The sequence below is a fragment of the Lonchura striata genome, chromosome 15 (genome assembly GCF_050655825.1).
Source record: "Lonchura striata isolate lonStrDom1 chromosome 15, ASM5065582v1, whole genome shotgun sequence".
NCBI lineage: Eukaryota > Metazoa > Chordata > Aves > Passeriformes > Estrildidae > Lonchura > Lonchura striata.
In genome coordinates, this window is record NC_140717.1 from 8,023,177 (window position 1) to 8,049,366 (window position 26,190).

General features: G+C 41.4%; 1 protein-coding gene across 1 annotated transcript in view; it reads right to left on the reverse strand.

Moving 5' to 3' along the window:
- MED13L (mediator complex subunit 13L) overlaps positions 1-26,190 on the reverse strand; it is a 168,633-nt gene that overhangs the window by 138,353 nt on the left and 4,090 nt on the right. The window contains exon 2 of the mRNA XM_021549848.3: positions 11,127-11,364. Coding sequence (XP_021405523.3) covers positions 11,127-11,364 — 238 coding nt within the window. The remainder of the gene's footprint in view (positions 1-11,126; positions 11,365-26,190) is intronic.

Sequence of the window (26,190 nt, forward strand, 5' to 3'; positions counted from 1 at the left end):
TAATAACAAAATGTAAACTGTAGTCAGTACCTGAAGAGGGAAAATGCAGCAAATTAATGTTTCTCTAGGGGATTTATAACACAGGTTTTTTGGCATGTTTACTACACAGGAACAAATAAATGTGTAAAACAACTGCAAGAACTCACTGAAGAACTGAAAACTGAACTGATGTAAATTCATATTAAACTCAAAAGTCACTTTTTAAGGCAGTAATGATTTTTTAATACAAATATATATTTAGCATACCTCTGAGCACCCAGGTCTTTTGTCTCTGCTGTTCCTACACAATAATCTGAGCCCTTGAATGTGAGCAGTGTCTCACGTCCAGGCTCAACCATCCTACAGCAGCTGTCAGGGACAGGACAAGCAAACAGTGCTGAGTGTAATGTTTGCTCACCAATTATCCTTTTGTGGGCTCACTGGGAACCTCCCAGGACAAGGCCAGGCAGAAGCCCTTATCCCAAAAGGGGAGTGGATTAGGAATTCAGTACTAGAGTGCATTACTTTTGAGACTAAGCAGTAACAGTCTTGCAGGCAAAACATTTTTCTTCACACTTTCCAGGCCTTAACTGTGGTTTACAGCAAAAGAAAGAGTAATAAAATAATGCTTCCTGCAGTCTGGTTTAGTTTAGGAAAAAGGCAGAGAGGGACTGAGCCATAATTCCACATACACCCAGGACAAGGGATATCTGTCTGGAAGTTTTCCACTTCCAAGGACAGTTTGTCCAGGTACAAAGGCTCTCTGGGGAGCTCTCTCAAGCACGCTGTTGTTTGTTACTCTCAGCTTTACTTCACCTGCTTATTAGTTCCTGAATACACTGTTACCAAAATAACAGGAATAAACAAGTGGGAACTCCTCCATTTGGACTGCAAAACCCTGCTGGGTATAAATGCCATGGGTTTGTGCAGAGGACCAGTGGGCCTTACTGAAGCTGGAAGCACCAACACCATCAGAGAAGCAGCCACAACGATGGTGACACCACTTCAGGACACCCCAGTTTTAGTTCATTTATTTTAGTATGGTGCAGCAGTGGAAATAGGACTTTGCTTTGCATAGAAAATCCAAATTAGACTCCCAAGTCAGGGCTGTTAGGAATGGCAAGAGAATCCTTAAGTTACTTGCAAGTTATTCAAACTGTAATTTTTGTACAAAAAAATAAAATGTTATCTTGCAATAAGCCAATTACACATTAAAGAAAACATATAAAGCTTTTGTCAGGAACACAGATTACTCCTGACCAGCAGCCAGTTAAAGTGGTAGAACTCTAAGGAATATCTCTGGAAAGGGCAGGATTGTCAATTAAACCCTTCACCATTCTATCCCAGCACAGTCCTATATCACCTCCGCCCCTTAATAAGAGCAGAGGACATCATTCAAATACAGAAGCCAAACTTGCTTTACAGTCACACTACTCATTACCATAATATCAGAAATCACATCCTTTTCATACAGAAGAGACCAAAAAAAAATGACAGGGCAGACAAACACCATACACTTCCTCTTCAGCTGCCTTTGAGAATGAATTCCAGGGAATTTTGTTGACATATGTAGACAAGTATTGCACAGAATAAATTGTGTCAAACTCCAAAGGGGCCAAGAGATTTTCCTTCCAGCTCTCCAGAACCATAAACCCAGACTCCAAGCCCTGCTGCTCCCCTGTTGACACAATAACACTGTCCATACTTCCCATCTCTTTAGAGAGCTTAAAGAGTAAGTACAAAATTCTTAAAGCCATTCCAGTAACAAAAACCCTGTACAAGGACCCTTTCATCACCTATGACTGGAAGTTTCCCTGGTAGGAAACATGTTCTATTTCTTGTGTTTCAGAAGCAACCAGAATGTCATGGAACAACTACAAAATAGAAATGTTTTATCGCAATCTGATATTTATTTCCTGCTTGGAAACTACCACACCTACCACCTTCTGCTCTTCTTTCCAAGACTAAGTTTATCAATATAAGCACTTTAACACAATAAATTCATACTTCAATTTCTCAAGGAATTTGAGGTGCTACCTTTGCCTTGTTATTTGTATGATCCACCCATCAATTTGTTATAGAAATCTGAAGCATTTCAGTTTGACTCCTGTGGCTCACTGACTATTTCAAAGCAATAAATGTCCCAGGATTTGGTGCAAATACTGGCAAACACTGTGCAGGAGGAGCAGACTATGAAGGTTGAGCAGGAATGGCTGTCGGGACAGCCAGGGAACACCGGTGGTGGCTGGGCCAGGGCCCAGCCCAGCACTGGGCCTGTGCCAAGGCAGAGTCAGGGCTGGGAAGAGGCAGAGGCAGCTCAGGAGCTCCCAGCCCTCAGCACAGAGCTGGAACAGAAACTGAAACTGTACCGGGCTCCCAGCAGCCCTGAGCTAAGGCAGCACAGGGACAGCTGCAGGGCACTGCCGGGACCAAAGCAGCAGTGCAGCCTTTGCTGCTGGGCCAGGCTCAGCACCCTGACCGGGGCTGAAGCCCCTGCTGCCTCTGCTCAGCTCCAAGAGTGGTTTACATCAACAAGAAGGCAAAAGCACTTCAGCTGTGCCCACCCTGCAGCTTGCCTTTCCTCTGGCTTCTACCTTCATTTCAAACTACTGAGAATTTCAGCCTTGGAAAATCAATTTTACACCATTCCACTCAAACCTCTACTTATCATTATAAGAGTCACGGCAACACACGGGTGCTTGGTTTGCTTGTATAGGTTTTTTTTAACCAAGAGACTAATATTTAACTAACAGCACAACTCCAGCCTTTTCCTTTTGAAATCCCCACTTCGCATGAGCAAAGAGCAAAGATAAGAATCCACCCTCATTCTTAACATATCCCATGTACTAAGTTGTTTTCCACTTGCTCCTCCTCTTCATTCCACACAGGAATAGGGTTTTGTTTGCTTCTTTGGAAAGGCTATAGTCCAGTTTCAGGGCCCTGACATTTCAATGAACATCAGGAACAAACTTCACATTTCCAAAGCTGCTTCCCTGCCATTTTCCTGGCTGATCACTGACACCCGAGCCATGGATCACATCTGGAATTGCCACATGGACACACTGCCAGGTATCCAAGGTACTTGTCCTGCAGATTACAGTCAAATCCCAGGATAAGTAAGTGCAGGTGTATAATGCAGCCCACTTAAAATGAAACCAGTCTCAGGCTTGGGGTACAAGAACACTGTAGAAAGATTTATGACCTTTAACAGGAACTTCATTATAAAGAAAGTGACTTTATATAATGAAAACCATTTCTCTCTTAAGAGGAATGATGTGTTAACATCAGCAGAGCTGTGTTTCAGTGTTTTCTGTTTGCAATCCAGCACCGTCATTGTCACTTAAAGTTCATTAATTATTCTAAGAACACCATTACTGAAATACAATTGTATGCAATTTTTTAATAATTTTCTACAGAAGGTGGCATTTCATCTATTTTTAAAGTCTAAATTTTCCAGTAGAGCTTACCCTGTGTTCTTAGAATTACTCAATACATCAAAATACAAACATTAGTAATGAACCCTATTAATGCAGATTTCACTTCAGGCTAACTTAGATTTACTTCACACAGTTAAGTGAGTTCATTTCACTGAAAAAAGAGATTCCCTAAAGGAAAAAACATCAACTACTGTGGCTAATATGGCCCAGTACATTGCTGAAAAATAAATTCTATTTATTGGATTTTTTTTCTTTTCCTCCCTCCCTGAGCAGCACTTTTAAAAATACAGTCTTTTAATGATTGTTTAATTTTCATATAACTAGAATATAAATCCTTTACATACTCCTTTGCTGCAGCTGCAACATAATGTCTCGTTTTTCATGGAAAAAACCTAATTACGTGGTTCACCAAACTGCCTGTGGTAACACATCAATTTTATTTACATTCAAAATTTGGACTTGAATTCGTTCTCAGCACTCCAGTTAATTCCAAGCCCTTTTTACACAATAGTTCTCCTGGATTCATTAGTAACACCTCACTCTGCTGTTATTGGGAGGGATTCCCAGCTATTGGAACCTTGCTTCAGATTTCCAGCGCTTTCTGGGCAGTTCCACTTCCACAGTTCTCTCTCACTTTAAATATCCTGGATTTGCTCTAAGTCTGGCCTTGCTGAAACAGTTCTGCCTTGCTGAAACAGTTCTGCCAGAAGGCAGCTGTTAATATTGCCTCTGGAATACCAACTCCTTTTCCCACAAAAGCACCAGAGAAAAACAAGAACTGTTGTGTAGCAAATAAAACCTAAAGGTTAAATACTCACAATTTCAACTATTTCAGTCAAACTGAGCTTATATTTGGAAAGCAGAAAGATTATGAGGAAGTACATGGATTCAGTAGAGAATTTCTTGGCTTTGCCCGCCATCAGTGTCTTTCCTCTAAACTGTTTTCAGAAGGTAATTTGTTGCAATCAACAGAAAAAATTCCCAGCCATGAACAAAATTAAGATGCTAATTCTTGAGTGATATAAATAAAATAACACAACAAAAAGCATGAAAAAGCATGAGGCTTTTTTACAGCCCTTTGGTAGATTTCAGACTTTTTTATAACTTTTTAGCCTTGGATATTGCCAGCTGTAAGAAAAGGGTAAATGCACTATGTGAGAATGATCCATGGAATATCCTGAGCTGGAAGGGACCCACAAGGATCAGTAAGGTCCATTTCTTGACTAGAATTGGTAATGAATTCACACATGCCACATGTTCTCATTGGATCTCTCAACACTGAGATTCCCTGTTCATGTGGAGACAAAACCAAAGAAGCAAAGAGGAATTAAGGCAAAGGTAAGTGCTATCAGAATTCCAAGCAGGACATCCGTTTTAATTTTTTTAAAAGACTCCCATAAACCAACTTTCAAGTAAAAGGAGTAGAGGTGGTGGGAAGAACATTTATTTTTAAAAGAAAGCAAAACAAAATGAAGACATCTTGCCCAGACACAATAAGGCTCTTGTCAACTTCATGTGTATAAAAGGAGTTGGCATTTTCCCATGAAGCAATTCCTTAATCCCAAATGATGGCATAATAACCTCATTTAATATGCTTGCTTAAAAGAAAAAGTTTATTTTGTCTAAGCTGAACTTCAACTGGCAATCACTGGACACCAATTACCAGTGTCAGATATAAGGGTCACAGAACAATTCTGCAGGCTGAGAAAGTAGGAATTCACTTTTCAATCCCATCTTCTTGCCAAAAGAATGGAAAAGTTGAACTTTGTTTTCATGTCTTTGGGAATAATCTATGCTAGGCAATTAAGAAAATGCAAATTACTCATCTTATTGAAAATAATCAAGCCAGAAACATACTTTTCAGTAACTTAATATTCCAATAAAGTCTTCTGTCACAGGAACCTACTTGTTAATTCCACTCTGCGCTCAAGAACCGGCAATTAACCATTTTCAGATTTCACTTCAAATTATTAATAAGTGGTACTCAGCTGCTTGATATTCATTGCTGCTTTTTAAATGGAAAGCCTTCCAAAAGCCTTGCATTTCAGATCCTTTATTCCTTGTTCACGAACTGCTTTTCCACACCCTGGCTGCCCTCATTCATGGTACCACCGGGCATGTCAAGAGTTCTGGGGTTTATGGAGTTACTCAGTATATAAAATTGTTGTAATACACATCCCATACTTTCACCAAAGCCCAGGGATCCCAGAAATAACATTTGGGCAAATCCAAGGAAGTCTTCAAGCCAGCTGTAATGAAATTCCAGCAGCAACTCCCTCCCTTCTTGCCCACTGCCATAATCTCCTAGTAGAATGAAAAGACTGAGGAGCACTCTCATTTGAACACCCATTTCACAGCAAGGGGGCTCAGTCTTCATTTCACGCATTGCTTCACACACTTAAAATATGTTTGAATAGACAGGAACATCTTCTCATTCAATAATTAACATATCTCACTACACAGAGCTTAGAAGATACTCTAATTCCTGACAGAGCTCCCAATTCCTCACAATTGCAGAAACAAGACAGTACCCTGAAAGACCCTTAAATAAGCTCAAATTGAAATGTAAAGTAGATATTTCACTACTTTATTCTCTTTTACATTAGTGCAACCAAAAATTATCATTTTTCCAAGTTTTCTTATTATTTTTCTTTTAATCCCTACTAAATGTTGACAAGCACCAACTACTAAATATTTACAGGTTAAACATTTACTTAATTTATAAGACTTGCAGTCCAACTGATTGTTAAATGAAACTTTGAAATCTGGCAGTTCATAAGGCAGCATACAGAACCCTTCTTAGCAGGAATAAAAAAAACTAGGTTGAGATCTGGGGCAAGTTGTTCTCCTCAGGAAAGATCCTTAAAAACAGAGCTGACATGTTCAGCTTTCATGTAGGTAAAAATCAGCCAATTTCAGGTAGTGAAACAATAGGACAAATTAATTTTGGGCACAGCCACATGGGTTAATGTGGGTGCCCTGCACACAGCTCTTCCTACAGGCAGCATTCTTCCCTCCTCACTTTTATCAGCACCAGGGGATTACGGCTGCGCCAGCCTGATATGCCAAGAATTCATAAACAGGAACGAGCCGAAGCTCCAGGTTTTTCCTGTCATAGCTCAAATTTCAGCTACATTTTTAAACTTACCAAGCTGCAAAAATCATGTACAATAATCTTTCAGGAAAGACTAATTCATTTAAGATCATCTATTCTTCATAAGCACTTCAATCCAAATTCTTATATTCTACACAGCAGAAAGTGAAATAGTATCATTTTTCTGGGGAAGCAGCTCCAGAAATTAATGGATCAAGTGCAATATATAGATGGAAATCCCAAATAACTACCAGAATCCGTGAGTTCAGGCACACAAGCTACTACACTGATAGAAGGATCTACTTTTACCTAAAGAACTATCAAACACCCAGAATTTATTCATTTTCAAGCCCCTGTCTCACATCCTGCCAGCCTTCCAGAGTCCACCTCCAGTGCTGTGCTTACAGTCACCAAACTGTATTCTCAGTAGTGGTACACATCATAATCCCTGCATTATCCCTGAGAATTCCAATATTCTGTACTACAAATGCAGCAAAGTGGAATATATCCATAAATCCAGTACAGAGATTATTAAATGATAGACAAAACTGTCAGAGAATTACAGAATATTCTGAGTTGAAAGGGACCCGCAGAATCATCAAGTCCAACCCTTGAAGTGGTTTAAAATGTCAGAGCAAAGTGCTCTTTGCAAAAGCAAAGAGGGGAACTGAAGAACAGATCCCCCTTCCCTATAATCTCTGTGGAACCCCAAGGGTCTAGGGCAAGAGTGGGAGAAGAGAGAAAACCCAAGAGTTGAGTCGAAATTCTCTGTGATGCTCCAGATGGTATTTGGTCACCAAATGCAAATGAGAGCTCTGTAACTTGCAAATCCACAATGTTCCTGTCAAAAGCGCTGCCAACAGTCAGACACTCCCTCCTCTCCTTCCACTTCTTCTGTTGGATGTACAAAAAAATGGATTTATGGGAAAAGGTACTGTGGCTGGAACAGTTGCCAAACCTCTCCAGGCAATATCATTAAATAGCATTTATCCTTCAGAAAACCAAACTTCAACAAACTTAATCACACCCAACTTTTTTAGACTTAGAATTACTCCAGTTTTTCCCCACTCACTGACCCCACCCCAATCAGCTTTTCCCACCAAGGATTAAATAAAGATCTTCAACCTCTCATTCCATTTTAAATGCTACCACAATAAAAACCAGAACACCAGAGTCAAGGCTAGCAGGAAGAAGAAATGTAGGAGAATGTGCAAGAGACACCTCTGAAGTTCCCAGCTGCCTGGTTAATCCAACCACTCCACTGATCTATAACTGCTTTGCAAATAATTGTTTTTACTTAATCTCCCGTGACAGCATTTAATTATCCACAGTTTTGGAAAGCTACTACACAAACAACTCTCCTCATACCTCCTGTTTACAACCACTAGAGTTGTTTTCCCTATGACTATTTGAAATTCTTTTATTAATGGCAGACTTCTTGTTTACCAAATCTTCAATGCTATAAGGATTAAGAGTTCATGAGCAAAAGTTTTGAAGTGCTTCTGAAAGCAAAGCCTCATTTTGGACTTTTCCTCTGTTTACTGAAAACAGTAAATATCATACAGCACTATTGGATTGACTCTCTTATCCAGAAAAAAATAAAAAATTATAATTTAGAATTGAATTAATAAAACATAATATTTAAAATTAAATTATTTAAAATTTAGTTATCACGAAAATATTTCATTTTCAAAGCACGAGTCCTAACAAGAAAAGAGAAATTCAAAACTTTATTCTTAATAAGAATTCATTATCTTACTAACAGGCATTATTCCCTATAGTCCCTATATCTCAGATGTCAATGTTTTGGATAGATTCCAGTCTTCCTCCTGGGATTTGCAGCAACAGATGCCTGGGACTTGTGCTCCTGAAGATGTGAATACAGCACAATAACAAAGTTCTGGCCTCTAGTCCTCTGGACTATGGAACTCTAAGTCACAGTGATAATCCAACCTGTAGGAACATCATTTTAAGCTAAAGCAGCTCATTTCCTGAGCAGGTTATACCAGAAAAAGGCATCATGTTACCCTGGCCCAGCTGACAGGCAAGGAAAACTCTGCTTCAGTATCTTGGCTATTTTCTGTTTGTATGCCCACATGGAAAAACCCTTTATATTTTCAGGAAGCTAATTTCAGCTATCAAATACTTCAGTATTGTGGCCTATTTATACAATAAAAAGCAGAATAAACTTGTTCCTTTTGCCTTGTGGCTGCATGAAGCAGTGAACACAAACTGTGTCCTTTGTCCTGTCCCAAGGAATCAATGGACATAAATGCCTTGTTCTGGCAGAATTTGAGGCTCAATATTTTGTCAATACTGATGTTTGAACTCTAAAATGTACTGAACAGAGCCTAACAGCCCTATCAGCAGAAAATGTACAACACTTACACTATTTACATCACTTTGAACTATATCTGATAAGTCACTACAAGTGTTTCAATGTGCTTTTAATATAGAACAAGGAAATCTATCCTTGTAGGATTTACACACATGACAACAAGCAAGTTTCAGATTGAATTCCACTTTAAAAGTCCCTGCTTTGAAGGCTCCAGCCTGGATGCTGGAACACCTGGAGTGCTGTGTCCAGTTCTGAGCCCCTCAGCTTAGGGAGGACCTTGAGGGGCTGGAGCATGTCCAGGGAAGGGAACAGAGCTGGGGAAGGGGCTGGAGCCCCAGGAGAAGCTGAGGGAGCTGGGAAGGGCCTCATCCTGGAGAAAAGGAGGCTCAGGGGGGCCCTTCTGCCTCTGCACAACTCCTGACAGGAGAGGACAGCCGGGGGTGTCAGGCTCTGCTCCCAGGGAACAGGGACAGGAGGAGAGGGAACGGCCTCAGGTGCCAGGGGAGGCCCAGGTTGGACACCAGGAGGAATTTCTGCATGGAAAGGGTTAAATTGGCTGGGGCTGCCTAGGGAGGTGGTGGAGTTCCCCATCCCTGGAGGTGTCCAAGGAACACCTGGACGTGGCACTCAGTGCTCTGGCTAAGGGATCAGGCACAGGCTGGACTCAATGACCTTGGAAGTCTTTTCCAAACTAAATAAGTCTGTTATTCCATACAATTTTGAACCAGGCAAACAATGTGTGACAGTGATGCTTTGCTATACTCTGTCCCATACTGCACCCAGCAGAAGCAGGTTCAGCTGTCCAGACATTTAAGTGGATTTCCATACCACCACCACTGGAAGCAGCATTGTTGTAACCAAGATGTCAGATATAAACAAGCTCCATCAATTTACAACAGAAACAGAAGCATCACCTGCAACTCCCCTCAAATAAAAAGACACTTAAGTCCCATCTACAGCATTTGAAATATTAAATAAACTATATTTCACTAAGAGAAAAGCATATATTATTAAAGCTTTGCTGGGTAAGTAGAAATATTACCCATTCCCTCATTCAAAACAGGTGCCTCATAAAAAATGAATGTCAGTGGAATGGCTCAGCACAGCACTTGTGAGCCATCTCTTTAATTATACATGATCACAGGGCTACCTGCATGGAACACGCCCCAAGGTGCTCAGGCCTCCATATCTGTGATTTCACAGGCTCTGGTGCCAAATAAACAATCTGGCAGCCATTAAATCAGGAAGTTTGGAACAGTGCTTAGAACAGAATGAGAATAAATGAATATGCCATAATCCAGGAGTAAACAGTGCAGGGTACAGGTGGGAGATAAGGGACAACTCAAGCACACTCAATAAAATATTCTGTGTACTTGAAACAAATTTTATCACCAAGTCACCAGAAGGTCTAAAGGCCACAAGGATAAAAAATTATTGCAAGAAACCAGAACCTGATCCTTATGATTGTCTTGGGTTTTTTTAAATTACTGCTATTATTCCAGAACTGGTGAACTTCAGCTGTTTTCTTGCAAGACACAAGGTGAAAATGGAGGTAAAATTTATCAGGCTAATAAAATATCTTTTAGTTCAGGCAAACTAAGATTTGTCATAGCAACAATACACCAGTGAAGAGAAGAAAATAATTACTGGAGATAGTCAAACCCAAACAGGATCACAACAGACACAGCAGAAATAACTTTATCATGTTACAGCTTCACATTCTGGTGACTCTGAAGACAATCCCAGTTGCATAAAGCCTATAATCACCAACTTATCACTGTCACCTCTGACCTACCTGCCTCTTCCTGCCTCCTATTCCACTCACTTGTTGCAACTCGCCTTGGATCATGCTCAAATCCTGCAGCACGAGCACGGAGCAAGTCCTGACCTCATAGATTTACCTGGTGTGCCATGGAGTTCACCTGACTCTATAAGAGATGTGATTTATTCTATCAGCTACTACCTTATGCCAGAGCTGGGATATTATTATTAATATTATTATTATCATCCCTTGAACTAGAATTTACTCTACTTTCAGAGGTTCCACAAAAAATCCAAGTCATGATGTTGACTACCGGTCTCCTGAGTTCAAGTTTCACTTTGCATTTTATCACGTGGCAAAAAAAGTCAAATTTACAAGGATTTTTTGTCTTCCTGTAGGTCTTAAAACACAAACTATGACAAAAATCATATAAGGTAGCAAGTTAAAGCATTAAAAAAAAAAAATCCTTTTTCACTGGGAAAAATGGAAGTAATTGAGAACCAAAGAGTGGCTTACTGTGCAGCTCGCGGTGGATGACATCGACCAGGTTGGGCTCGTCCCCCCACCAGAATATCCAGAGCTCCTTGCAGTCGGGTTTGACGTCCCGGCGCCACACACACAGCAGGTTGGCCTGCAGGCAGCGGATGAAGCTGAGCAGGATGGGATCATCCTGGGCTGGAGCTGAAATGATGGGCCCACAGTCCCCATGGCCTTCAAAGTTGTACCTACGCCATTTGATGCCCGTGAGTTCGGCCTACGGGAAACAAAAAGGAAGAAAAGAGTCATTGGATCACTTCATAATTTAGTTATAGTCATAGTTTGTTTCATTTTCATCAGTTAATTCAAGTTCAAAAATCCTCCTATTCATGTATTTTCCTTTACTCCCCTTCAAGGAAAAGAATTTAAAAACGGCACTGAATAAACCTGGCTTACCCCTGCATTTAGATTTCCACCACAGCCTGACTCCCTTCTAGTCATTTCTATACTATTCATTTCCAACAGCTTCATTCAATTTCTAACTTTACTGTTATCTTATTGTCATCTTACAAGTTAGAAAGGAAAAAAAAAAAAAAAACAGGGAGAGGGAAGAAGATTCATTTCCCACAGGCTGCTTGCTGGCCAAAGGAGTTTAGCATCAACCCAAAAGTTAGCCACTTGAAAGTCACAAACAAAGTATCACAGTACTTAAGAAAACCAGTGACTTACTGGAAAAGCTGAAACAGTTTCACATCATGACATTACAGGTTTACTAAGTGGGGTTTTTATGTTGTCCAAATGAACAAAAGCAGAATATGGAAAGTTGCCATTTACTGCCTCTCAACCAGACAGAATTCTCTTATTAGCCATCAAGGAAAAATGAATAGATTTTCTACCCAGACATTTGGGAAAGGTTTTCTTTGGGCACTGAACAGCTTCCCCAGGGAATGGGCATGGCCCCAAGGCTGCCAGAGCTCTAGAAGTGCTTGAACAATGCTTTCAAGGATGCACAGAGTGGGATTGTTGGGGTGTCCTGGGCAAGGCCAGGAGCTGGATTCAATGGTCCTGGTCGGTCACTTCCAACACAGGGTGTTCTGTGATTCTGAGATCTTCCTCCACTCCCAGTTTGCCCCATCCCTGCTGTAGCCTTCCCCTTTCTCTCCACTCTCCAGCACAGGACAGGGAATACCCCCCAGGGCAGTCTGGCTGTTATGAAACACAACTGGTGTGTGTATACTCTGCTCACAGTGGGCTTGTACTCTATTCTCTACCTGCTACCACATTCCTGCTGCTGCTGTTCCCTCCACTGCTTCATTTCCAGTGTTCACACCTTCCCGTGGCTGCCCAGAAGCAGCCGGTGCTCAGCTCCCAAGTGCTCCTGCAGGAACAGGCAGCTGGTCTGCCACAAGGCGTGCAAACACTCCAGGGCAGCAGCTACACCTCTGTCGAGAGAGGGAATTGCCAGAGACGGGGGAAAGACCCAGCACTGGAAACACTGACTGCAGGAATGATTTTTACTCCTAAAGAAAACTAAAGACTTGTGGATCATGTATTCCTCCCATTGTCATCACCTGTGTAAGGACATTCAATTTCTCCTCCAAAACCCAAATTCTCCATCACACACAGAAGGATTTCCTTTTTCAAGTCCACAAACTTAGTCCATTTATAAGTCTAAACTCTAAAATTTACTTCTGTCCACCACAGTAGGTGGAAGGAGCCTGCCTGGTTCAAGAGCTGGCTGGTGAACTGCTGAGGAGCTGAAGGTGATGCTCATCATACCAACAACAGAGTAAAAACCACAAGCATTTCTTGGATTTTGTAAATGCATTCTCTGAAACAGTTTCACCTCATACCTGTATACTGCCTGGCACAGCAGGGCTCTGGCCCATGGCTACAGTTCCTGGGACTCTCCCTCAAGGACTGTTTCCCAAAACACTGATTATCCAGACTGCCCATTTACCCTGACCTCTGAAGAGTCCACACCAGGCACATGGTTACTCAGTACTGCACTAGGAAGGGGAAAAAAACCTATGGAACGCTGAACAGCAAGGAAATTTGGTTTATTGTTTGCAGGCCCCTAAACTACCAGGCATCTTTAGCTCTACAAGGAAGACAGGACACTACTATCCTATATCCTGCCAGAAGGACACCAGTCCTGGATTGTCTCAGCTGGAGGTTCCCTACAGCCAGCACTCAGACAGAAATGCTGATCAGCCATCCAAAGGGTGGAAACTATGGCAAAGGAAATGGGAAAAGACAGTCCAGAGTGGCTGAGATACACAGCTATGTGCCACCTTCCTAGCATGACAAGGGCAGGGGAATGCAAAGGAGGCAAAATGGAAGGAGTAAAGTTATTTTTTTCCATAGTAGGGTGATGGAACACCTCATACACTAAATAACAGTCTAAGAAAAAGCACTCCTTCAAACCATCTACATCTGTTCTTCATGTATCCCCAGCTATAGCTTGGAAAATGAATGGGCAGAGTTTCTGAAACAGGACAATGAATGTAACTACAAACCACAGAACACCAAGAATTAGTGCCAGCACAGGCAACCTGTGAAAAAATGATGTTAAATGTTTGTGCCATAACCAGCTAAGAACATATGCTAAGTCACAAAGAGCATGGAACAGGAAGATGATGAAAACCAAAACCAAAAAACCCAACTGAACAAAGGACATTACTCAACAGCAGCACTTGCTTGATCCACGCAGCAAAAGCCAGAGCTGAGCTGTTTTGAAGAGCAGAGAGGCTCCTGTGGCTTCCTGCCAGCTCAGAGGTATCACCCCAACATCCCCCCCAGAGGGGGGATGAAACAGAGTCAAGGAAAGCACAGTGAAATCAGCAGAGCTGCACCAAATTTAATTCTGCGCTAACTTCTGGAGTCTGTAATTCTGTGGACTGGGAGGAATTGTAAATTACTAACCTGGATCACAGCAGTGCCCACCCACACACAGAGAGACTCCCAAAAAAAGGGGGAGAGATGAGTCCTGGGGCTTTGGACTCAGTAGCAGCATTAAAGGAGGTCTCACACATCATTTCCTAGTTCTAGTTGCAGAGATGTGGTTCAGCACGTGTGTCGGGGTATGTCTGCTTCTGTTTAAATTTTTAATAGGTAAGCATCAGTACTAATCCCTCAGAATTTCTGGATTGTGTCCTCATGTTAATTAAAACTGAATTCAAATAGAAATTTAAATCCAGAAGGGATACGTAAGAGCAGACTACACCCAAAACACTTACACACATTCTACGCCTCTACTGATGTTCTGTGTAAAGTATTTAACACACTATAGGGAGATCTGAATCCACATGGAGATTTATTTACATTAATTTCTTTAAACAAACCAACAGCCCTGGTTGGAAGAGGCCTCCATCTGTAGCAGGGTTTGCAGAGACAAGACAAGGCTGTGGTTCTGGGAACTGTTCTGAAGAGCCAAATGCGGTTTCATTTGTGCTTCATTGGCAGGGAGCACAGGCTGACCCAACACAGTCTCATCCTCCTCCTCCACCCCAGCCATGCATTTCCATGTCCCAGTCTGACACTGGATCTACTGGTCATGGAATCACTTGGTGAATGGGATCACTTCACCAATTTAAACAAGAGAAAGACAAACATTTCCAGCCTTAGCACCCTGACAGCTCATCCTGCAGCCAGGGAATCACTGAGCAGCCCCAGGAGAGGAGGGAGAGTGGAGTGGGCTCTCCCCTGTCAGGGACAGCTCCAATCAGATAAAAGAACCTTCAGTGCACCCAGACTGCTGTTCATGTACAGCTCAACCAACACAAGCAAGCACTGGTGCCAGAGCAGGCTTGGCCAGGGTGCCTTCCCTGCAGCACTCAGCTGCTGCTCAGACATTCACACTGAGCTGGGCTGACTCAAACCCAGAAGGGTTGGATTAAACTACTTTTTCCTCTACTCAGATCAGTCCCCACACCTGATTCATTAAACAGCCACAGAGATGCTTGTACCGGGAAGTCTGAGGACAGCAAAGCAGGTCAGGGAGGGCAGAGATGCTCTGATTAGTAAAACTGCTGGTTTGAAAGCAGACTGAAACACTGAGACAGAAACTGAAATTGCCAACCTGAGGACAAAACTGTGAACATGCTGTTTAACTCACAACTGCCTAGAGATGAATGCAGAACAAAGCAGAACTCTTGCCAGGTGATGTAACTGACTGTGTTTCTTGCATCTCTTCCCATATGCATGGTTTTGGCTTATTGCAGTTGCTACAATGTTTTTAAAACTAAAAAGCCTGACCAAAAAAACCAAGGAACTTACAAATACTTATTATTATCCGACACTATTAGCGAATCATGCATAAAATGAGATTTTTGCTTTGTTTTATAAAGGAAGGTGTTATGGAGGACTTTGCTGTGAAGGGTTTAACTGCTCAGATAAATGGGGCCGTTTTGAAATGGAGTTTTTTTTTCTAAGTTCAGCAACTGCATTTGGACACAGAATATTTGTCAGACGCCAGTTCTAAATGCACTGGGCCAAGCGTGTAAGGAAACAGAGAAATTGGATCTCTAACAGTAATACCCAAACCCTTCACTAACATCCAACTTCTTACAGAGTAATTCCCAAGACACAAAAAGATCTGTTTCTGATGTTTTCAAAAGCAGCTGTCAGGGTAGAAGAGTGTGTTCAAATTCCACACAGGCATCCAAAACCACCCAAAATATCCCCAAGAAATAGGCATTAATGAAAACAATGCATTGCCAATGTCTTTATTCAGATGCATGGCCTCAGAGTGATCACACAGAGTCCCTTGGAAAGGGGCACAAACTCAGGTTTCAGTGACCATCATCACACCCTGCAGAGTGAAACAGCCTCAAAAGAAATGAGCCGAGAGTGTTCAAACCTCTGATCCCCCCTGCACACACAGACAAGCAGAGAGACACAGAAAGCAAATTAGCACTTTCTTTCACACCCTGCTGCCCTAAATACAGACACCTCCACATGTACCTGCCACAGCTCAGGGCTCCAGGACACCATCTACGACTGAATTCCTAGGAGACAGAAAATCTAAGCTCTCATTCTTCTCCCCCTTCAAGCTTAAATCATAATAATAGGGAGGCTGGGAGGGTCTTCTGCTGATCTCATCGTGCTCCACTCAGATTGGTAGAGTTTAGGCTGCTAAAAATCACAATTCCCCAGTAACATTTCACAGTGCACAACTTGGTGCTGGCATGCTCCCAGCAGCCCTGAAGATATAATTAGTGCTGGGTAGCCACTGTGACTGCTTTCCTCTTCTGCAGCCCTTGCAGATGGAACACAAACAAACCCATCTTCCACCTCCTCTTTTATTTCCCATCTCCACCAAATGCTTTTTGGCCTCTGTTTTATGGGAAATGGACAGGCCAATTCTAAATTAACTTCTCCAGATCACTTGAGTAATTCCACCCATTTTAATATACAAAGCCCCCTTGGAGAGATTATACAATAATATAGACACAACAGAAGGAGAAAGAGGGAGAGTATCAAAAGTTTGAGAAATTCTTGTATTTGGCCACACCAAGTGTAAAGCAGAGCTACTTCTGAACTAGTTTGTGCTTCACTACATTTAAAACAATGACTAAAACAATATAAATGTGTTCTTTTCCCTGCTTCTTATCATACAGAAAAGTAAGAAAAGACAGAGTGAGGCTGCAAAGTGCAGGAAACCATCTGGTACTTTCAAAATAGGAAGGCTACGTTGGAAAGGAGGTAAGATCATATGATGAATAAAAGAACCAGATATCAATCACACAGGCCCTCAGCTCCACACTTGCTTTCTAAAAGATTTTCAACATGGCAACATTCAGGTAATTTTATTTTTTGAGCTTCTCCAATTTGAAACAAAACAAAAACCATGTATAAAAATACTTCCCAGTTGCCTGCCTAAAAGGTGCCACTCAGACAAATTCAGGTCTACCCATTGCTTCAGACATAACTTTAATGGTCATAAAAAACCAGTGCAAACAAAGTAAACCAAACCACACCTCATCACTTCTACAAACACATTTCGGTTAAACAAAGGAATATAAAAGCTTTCATTAAATGTCCTTCCATCCCAGGGGAAGATGTTAAGCTGCCCAGGGTACCTTAAAACATTGTATTTACCAATGAGCCTCTGAAGTTAGGCTCAGTCTAAACAATTCCTCTAATCTAGAATTTTGTTTGCTTCTACATAGGAAAGTAGTTGCCGAGTATCTTTAGTCTACAATTTATGCTCTAAATTGGAACATAAAACATGTAAATGCCATATATATGTTTGCCAGTTTTATTAGTGTCTCATCTTGAGAGCTTCATTCAAGTAAGTAGCTATTCTGAAGCCACCAGAGACTCATACTAAGGACTACTCACATGAGTGAAAATCTGCATAAGAAAGCCCTTAGTTCATAGTCCAAGAATTTAAACTGTAGTTAAAGGTGTCATGGGAATTACACCACCATTTTAATTAAATGCTGTAAGATCTTGCAGACAGACTCAAGATTAGCACCATCTGTTTTGGTTACAGTGTCTCATTTCACTACATCATCCTCACGCAGCAAGGAAATATCATTGCACACTCCACTCCAGCCATTTAAATACCAGAAAAAAGTTATGTCATGTTGATACACTTCACTAGGAAGGAAGGACAAAAGGACAGGACAGAAGGACTGAAAACTACTCTGTAACAGTATGTTGCTTGTGGGGGAGGCAAACACCATCCCCTCTGGCAGTGAAATAAAGTATTTAGTAACATCTGCCTAAGCCCCTGTCAAGTGAATTGAAGGAATAGAGAAGATTGCTTAACTAAAAAATTCGTTTTCTTCACAGCTTTACAGAGTGTTTGTACACCCTGAGAGAGGCTCCTATTCCCACAGCACAACTGAGCAGTGCCAGCACCTGTCCACAGACATTCCCCATCTTTTCCGCTGGGTCTGAAGATCTCTGGGGTTTGAAAACCCACAGCAGACTGACCATCTCAGCCCTGCAGAGTCTCCTGAAATCAGATCATTCCCTGAACTACATATTAACATTCTCCTCTTCATGCTTTCCATTTTAAAAAAGCAAGGAATGGTTTGTATTCCCTTCCCTCAGGGCTTATCCTTTCTGCCCCTGTAAGAGGGAGGGATCACATGGCAGTGCAGAGGCCTTGCATGCACTGAATGAGCTTCAAAAGGACATTTCCGTGAAGCCAAGTATTGCCATAACTGCACAAAGTCCTCCAAACTTGCTCTGAAATCAAGAGCAGACCAAAACAGCACAACAAAAAATAGCTAATTCTGAAATGGGTGTCCCATGGCAGAAAAAACACCATGCCATGGTTTGTGCTTCAGAGCCCAGTGCTCAGCCCGCTTAGTATGCAACTGAGCAGCAGCAGAATGACATGTTTGACTTTAATCCTCTCCCTGCATAAGCACACAGTCAAGTGGCTGGAAAAAAAGGGATAAAGGGCAGCCACTAACAAGCTTTTAAAAATGAAGGATGAAAAAATTACCTTTTTTGTGTTGTTATTCCTTGGCTCTTAAAAACAACATGAAAGTGAACATGCCAGTGCATGCAGCACATGTGCCTAGAACAGCTTTCTGCTGGATAAATCCCTGCAATCTATGATGCCTCTTTCCCTCATGCCCCCTGGAACAGATTATCTAAATGCTCCTACTCTAGAGCTGTTTGTGACAAGCAGCGGTGTCAGGGCATTTGTGTGTCATCTTTTACTTTTGCAAGTCTCAGAGAAGGATTTAGCTGTAACCAAAATCCTATTATCAGGTATCTCTCTGATGGACTTCTGTACCTGGGGACATCTGAGATCCCCTATCACAGTATCTAAGACCAGCAAACCAAGGCATCTCTAAAATAATAGATTTCACATTGTTAAAAGCCACAAACTAACAGCATGAGTTCTTATGCCTAAAAAGTAAACAACACTAACAGAAATGAGGTATTTTTTCCTCTTTCTCCCCAGCATGAGGGTGACTTTGCCCATGTAGGAGAGGAGGCAGTCAGACAGATTAATTGCTCCTTTCAAAGAAACAAAAATCACATCCATCTCAAAAAGAATTTGAGATGGCAAACAAGAACCATCTTTCCCAGCGGAAAATATAAAAGGAGTCCAACACTAATGCTCAAATTTCAGCAGTTCTGGCAGATACGGGAGTTACCAACAAAGGCTTTTTGAGTGGCAAGCATAGAAGAAAGAGCAATCTGGTAAAAGCACCCAAATTACTGATATGGATCCAAACCCTCACAGAATTTCAAGGTTAAATACTAAAGTAGATGACTACAATCAAGCACAGCAGAAGGAAAATGAGCACACATTGACACACTGAAAAGAGAAAGTATCATCTTCTTCCAGTCCACTGCAAAAACAGGTTAGCAAAACGAAACAAATGTGAGAAATTCTTATGAAAGAAACAGAAGATGACACAGAAATTGAGGCCTTTACAATTCATCTGTAGCTCTGCAAATTCATCACAAACTGCAGCTCTTGTTTCACAATATCAAAACCAGAAGAATTACAGGAATGGTCAAAAAATATATATTCTATACAGTTAAAAAATCATCCAAGGATTAAGTCTGGTTGGTTTACAAGAGGGAAACTGAGGTTCTCTAGAGAACAGCTGCTGTTTTTCTTCCAGATATCAAATTAAATTAGCAGAACACAGACTTAAACCAAACTGAGGTGGCTGAAATTTTTGCACCAGGATAAAAACTTATGTATTAGTTTAGAATTTGTCTACAAAACATCTACCTGGTTCAAGAAACCTCTCAACCAAATACACAGACAGTCTGGGAGATAATTCAAGGGAGGCACAACTATATCCACTTCAGAAAATTCAGCAGGCCAAACAAACACTGGCCACCCCTGAGACAGGACACTTTGGTGGAATTATGATTCCACAACACTGTTCCATGCCCCTTCATTTAGCCAGGTACCAAGAGGTGTCTTGGAAATCTCATCAGCACATAACGCACTCAGTGGTCACCCTCAGAGCTGCCATGCTCAGCCAGGACCCAATGTCCACCTATAAAGCAGCTATAGTCATTCAGGACTAACCACAAAAACTCAAAAATCATTTAAAAACAAAGAATTCAAGAGGATATTTTTGCTAAAAGTCCTTTGAGTTACATCAACATCTTTCACCTTCTGTGAAGGCTTTGTTTAGCAAATCTATAGCCCTTATCCAATCCAGGAAATTCAGAACACAGTCCCATGCTGGTGCCTGGCTCAGCAGCTCCCCTCCACTGTCAAGGCTGCAATCCAGTCCATCAGAGATGGGAAAGGATAATGTGATAAGCAAGGCTGGAAGCTAAAGGGCTGAGACTCAGTCATCACTTGAAAAGATACTTTCAAGCCTAAAATATTCAAGGCATGAACATAAGGAAACAGAAAGATGGCAGCAGCACTGTCCCAGGTCAGCATGGCAGTGGGACTCACACAGGCACTTCCACACACGTGTCCTGCTGGCTCTTGCACCAACACAGCCACACAAAATGGGAAGCTGCTGTGCCAGAATCCCATCACCAGGAGTGAGAAAGGGAAACAGGAATGCCAATCTGCACAACAAAACAGAACAGGCAGGAATCTGGGGTTCAGAGGATATACAAACCTTACCCATGTCCAAATATCTACCCAGCAAAGCCATGGCAGCCAAAGTAACAAGTCATGACTGGGTTTTCTTTGGTTTGGGTACTATTTCTGGGAAAAGGGGAAGAAAAGGACTTGATTTCGGAGCTCTTTTCCAGCCTTAATAGTTGTACATGGAATGAAGTTTACCCATGGCAAAGCTGAACATTTACCCCTGTAGGCTGTATGGAAGCACACAATGCCTGGAAGCAAAATGCCATCTCCAAGACAAAAGACAGAAGTAATTGAAGAAATTCTTTTCATATTACCAAACCCCAGGTTAAGGTAGTGATCCACCCCACAGCTCAAGTCACAGACACTATTTCACAGAAAGGCATCTAAGTTCTCCATCACTTCAGACAGTTTCTTCACAAAAGGGAATAAATTGCATTTTAACTTTTGAGTAGATGGTTGAGAACAGGTAGTAAAATGGACACTACAACTGCAAGCTTCAATAGTACACAAAAAAAAGGCAAATAAAGATGCAACTTGCCAGCAGCCAGAGTATCCCTCCCTTGTTTTCAGACAGGGTGAAAGATGAGATTTGCCTTCTTTCTTCAGAAAGAATCAGAACTGACTGCCTATTTTCCAAATTTAAAAAGTCCCCTCTTGGAGAAAGCTGGACTACAGAAAAGCAATCCAACACATGGAAAAAAAATGACAAAAGCAAATCTGCAATAAAACAAAAGAATCTTCTCTGTTCTTCCCAAATTTAACTTTCTTTTCTAGATTTTTTTTTTTTTTTTTTACTGAAAGAGGAAGGAAATGTCAAACATCAGAGTCATACAATGGACTATCAGCTGTTTCCCAAACCAAGTAATCTGACATATGGGCAGAAAAAAACAGGGGGGAGGGTGGGCTGGAGGAAGTAACAAGCCGAGCAGAGTAAACTTTGGCACAGTGAGTTAAAGACTGCGGTTCCCTTTCTTCCATTATACAAAAAGCTGCACCGAGGACTCGGGAACATTCCTGTGCCCCACATCTGAGCAGCACAGCAGCTCCCACGACTTTGCAGCTGTGTCCATCCCTGCCCTGCAAAGCTTGGTTTGAACCCACGTCCATCCCTGGCCTGCACACCTCTCTCCCTTCCCAAAGGGGCCCAACCCAGGCTCCTGCTGCAGGACAGAGGCAGGAACAGCACAGGAATCTCATCCCCCAGCCCTGGTTCTTCATCTCTGTCCTTATCACTGACACCCAGCAATGCCCAGCTTGTCAGGAGCAGCCAAAATTCCTCAGCCCTTCAAAACCCACCACCAGGAGAATGCTGGAGTCTGAATCTTCTGTAATATGGAAAGTAGTAAATAAAGCCACTACATGACTGGTCATGTAGATTCACTTTGCCAGCTCCCTCAGTGTCATTCCTGCAAAGACAAGAATCCAGCACCTCCTACCAGAAGGGAATTATGGAAATTCACAGAGAGCTCCAGTCAAAATTTTATTAAAATACACACAGAAAATTAAATAACTAGAAACACTGGGCTAAAACTGAAGGCAGCTTTTTCAGAATAAAATCATTTAACCAATTCACCTTCTCTCTCAGCAAAGAAATTACTTTTTTTATAAAAATATTTGACATGGCCACTACAAAATATTTCTGGAATTAATTTTGTGTCTCACCAGAGCCACCTACAAATCCAGTAACCTTCTAGACGTACATGAAGTGAGACTCATAAAAGTCCAACACTAAGAGACTGCAGATATATTAAACTAGGTTTGAAAACTTCTTAGTAAATCAGAGACTCCTATGAGTAAAAAGTCAGGAGTCTATAATGTAAAAACCCAACACATTTTGAAACTTACAACTCATAGTTGTCAGCTATGAATGCATAGTTATCAAAAACTGGAAGTTTGTCAATGCCTGATCAATAGACAAAGAAGAGTTTTCCTTTAAATTTTGTTTTCAGTCCTCTGTTCTCACAAAATATTGTATTTTATGGGCAAATATGGAGTCATAAGAACAGGCAACCACAAGGCTCTGACCACAGCATAGCTCTTTTAAAGCTAAGAGATGAATGAAATAAAGTTTTACTGAACAAGCTTTAAATTTCCTTCTCTAAGACACGGATTGTGGTTACAAAGCCACTTTGATCTCCGTTCAATCCATGCCACTGCCAAAACGTGGTGGGGAGAGAGGAATGAGGGGAACAGAGCTGCCTTGGGAGAGAGAAGGGGGAAAAGATTTTCACTAGGTCAGCTCCACACTCCAGGCTTAAGTATGGATTTATGGACCTTTCTGGAGTCACCAAGGCATGGAAGTGGAGGAACAAAAATGAAAGGGGGGGAGGGAGGTGGAGAAACCAATTTTTTTCATCTCTAAGTATTATTTTCATAAACAAGAATACACTAAGCTGCAACACTGGCTGATTAAAGAAAGCTGAGGTAACTGACTCACAAGAAGTGATACAGAAATACACATATCACATCTTATTACTTTTTTAATAGAAGCCTGGCCATGTTTCTCCACTTTCATAAGCTGATTAAATACATTCCTTAATATAGGGACAAGGTCACTGTGTATGTTTGAGCTCATCTGTGTTAGTCAAATAAATGTAAATACTGCCTCAGGGAACCTTATATAACATGATCACACAATAAAATTCCCCATCTCAAAGAAACAAAAGCGAGGATGCCACTAAAAGTACTAGAAGCTCCAGCCACATTTTCACATGCACTACTGCAATTCTGCTCATGGATTTAGCCACACATGACTCAATGAGAAATAACATATTTTACAGATTAAGGTAGAAAGTGAGAGTCAGAATTCATCAAAATTAATGAAAATTCACGGCACAAACCAAAGGAAAGACTGCTTAAATCTTTTACACTTGTGAGTAAGGCAGTTCCTTACTACATGAGGAAATGCTGAGAACCCTCCCAATGTGAAAAGCTAAACTTCTTCCCTGGTATCAGAGTGGGTTCTGCTGAGCCCTCATTATCATTCTGCAGTGTTGGGATCACACAAATGCACAGCTCAGTACTGAGCTGGGTCACAGCAGGAAACAACACAAGCCGTCATTCCCAGTATCCCAGTCCCCTTATCCCTGCTCACTCCACTGCTGTGTGCACAGCGAGCCCAACACCAGCTTTTAGCCAGATTTTGAGGTCTGCAGAGCAGAGTATTTTATTAGCTAGTTTCTCTTTAAAACTACCAGTTAATGTCAGGGAACTCAAGGAAAGAGGATCTATTTTTAAAGCAATACTTTGAGCTCAAAATGAAAGCAGTGGAACAGCCTGGTCTGAGGAACAAAGATGCCCCCATGTAAACACACACTCCTTATAAGCAAATCTTCTGGATTTGGGTTGGGATCTTCTGTTGGAAACACTTGTGCACTTTTAAAACTGGCAAGTTAATACTAAAACAAGCATGTTTTCAGTCAGAGCAGTATTTTTGCTTATTATTTGTGTTACTATGGCACCAACAAGATGCAAATGCCACCGTGACAGACTCTACACTATGAAGTGCACGACTCACCCACAGAACAGTAAATGAACACACACAGACTCCAAAGTTTTGTATAAACTACACTTGTCAGCCTTAACAACAGTGGGAACAGCCCAACCACCTATCCAATGTTACTGGGTTCTCCAGAGGATCCCACACAAGCTCAGGAAAAGGGGTTTTAAAGATCTATGGACATCAATTGTCACCTTCCACAGGTACCATGGATCAACTAGAAAAAATCATATGACATAAATTTACAATGAGGTGATCCTGGCATACACTGGAGCCAGCACTTAAGTTAAAATAAAAGGCAGAGAGGGAGCAAGTATATGAGCAGGGAGACAATGAAGGAATGCAGCAAGGTGCCAACCATTCCAGCTACAGGATGTGAGAAAAAATTTGTAGGTGCATCCCTGCTTCGATCAGAGCAAAACCAAACCCCAATAAAAGTGTGCTGCTACAACTACGATGCAGAAGTGGACTGGGGCAGGTGGGGAGGTGGGTGTAATTCCATAGACAGATCAAGGAAAGTGGAGACAAAAGGTGCATTCTCACTCAGTGAACAGGAAGCTTCAAACCAGCCCAGGTGTTCACCCCACCACAAAGTGCAACAGCCCCCTAACACTGATGGGGTTTGGTATTTAAAAGCAGTGCATCTGCATACACACATATCCTTTCATGTAATGAGAACTAGAGAGATGAAAAAATGAAAACAAAATCCATAAGATTCCTTCTTCATCTAATGACCAAAGTTACTCAACACACTCAGCAAATATATGCACCACACTTTTTTCCACCAAAGATCAAAACCTTCAGTTTCTTTAGATTTTCTTCAAAAGAACTGCATTGTCCAGAAGGAAAATAATAGAAGAAAGGATTAAAAAGTTCTATCTGTAGATCTTTATTCTTTCATATGAGGAAGCACTCTCAGAAGAAGGCAAAAAAAATCCAAGATCAAATGAGTCAGGGTGGGGAGGGTGTTTCAGAACTGGGGTTATGATGTCAATTCTGCATTAAAAATGTAGAAAAATAGACAAATCTATTTCCAGATGGTGTTACAATAAATTAAAATTCCTGTTCCTAAGGTGTAGTTACCTAGGATATTTTTTAATACATCACCCTGATATTAGGGTATTCACTTTTTTGTGCTGATGTTCCCAACAGCAGTCACATGTCCAGACTCAGAGTGCCACCAGAATCAGGACAGACTCTCTGGGGAAGGATTTCCAGCCCCAGGACATGTGTACATTCACAAGATACTCAGGATTTCAAGGAAACCTCACTCAAATATTTCTTCATGATTAGCTTGGGCAGACTTATTCTGAGCTGCAAATGTCACTCCTGCACCCCCCATTTTCTTCAGGAATATTCCCAAAAGGTTGGTTATCCAACAGATGCCTCAATTCCCCTCCTCGAGCTGGGCATACTGGCTGAATGTCACTGCCCCAGTCTCCGCAAATCTGGGTCTGTGTTCTTCAAACCCTCTCCCTGGCACATCCCATTAAACTGTCAAATACTCTGACAGGACATAATAAAAACCTACCACTGAAGGGATTTAAAACTCGAGATAGTCTTTTATTAGCAAGAAGTGAACAAGCTTTCTAATGTCATCTCTCTACTTCTGTCTTGTTACCTAATAAAATTCAGGATAAAGATAACTAGAGAATCAAATACTTTTGCACAACTTGAGAGGTTAATTCCATTTCTTAATTATTTATGCATGTAAATTCACACCTACATAAAGTTCCAAATAAGCAAGATAGACACTGTGCAATGCTGAACATCCAGCATGCCAAAATCCCAGCCCACTGCTCAGAGCACTGCATTTATGAAAACACAACAAGCAAGGATTACTGGTTAATTCACTACTACTGAAGGAATTGAGCAATCAACATTTACTATGAAGTCCTTTACTGACAATCATGTAACACCAAGGAATAGCTCACAGCAGCCTCTACAACCTCCACTTTCTGTTACCATGAAGTTCCTCTAGGAGAATAAGCCAAATGCAACCATAGGTTGCTTTAATTCCTTTTATTTTATTCTGGAAACATCACTGATCAAAG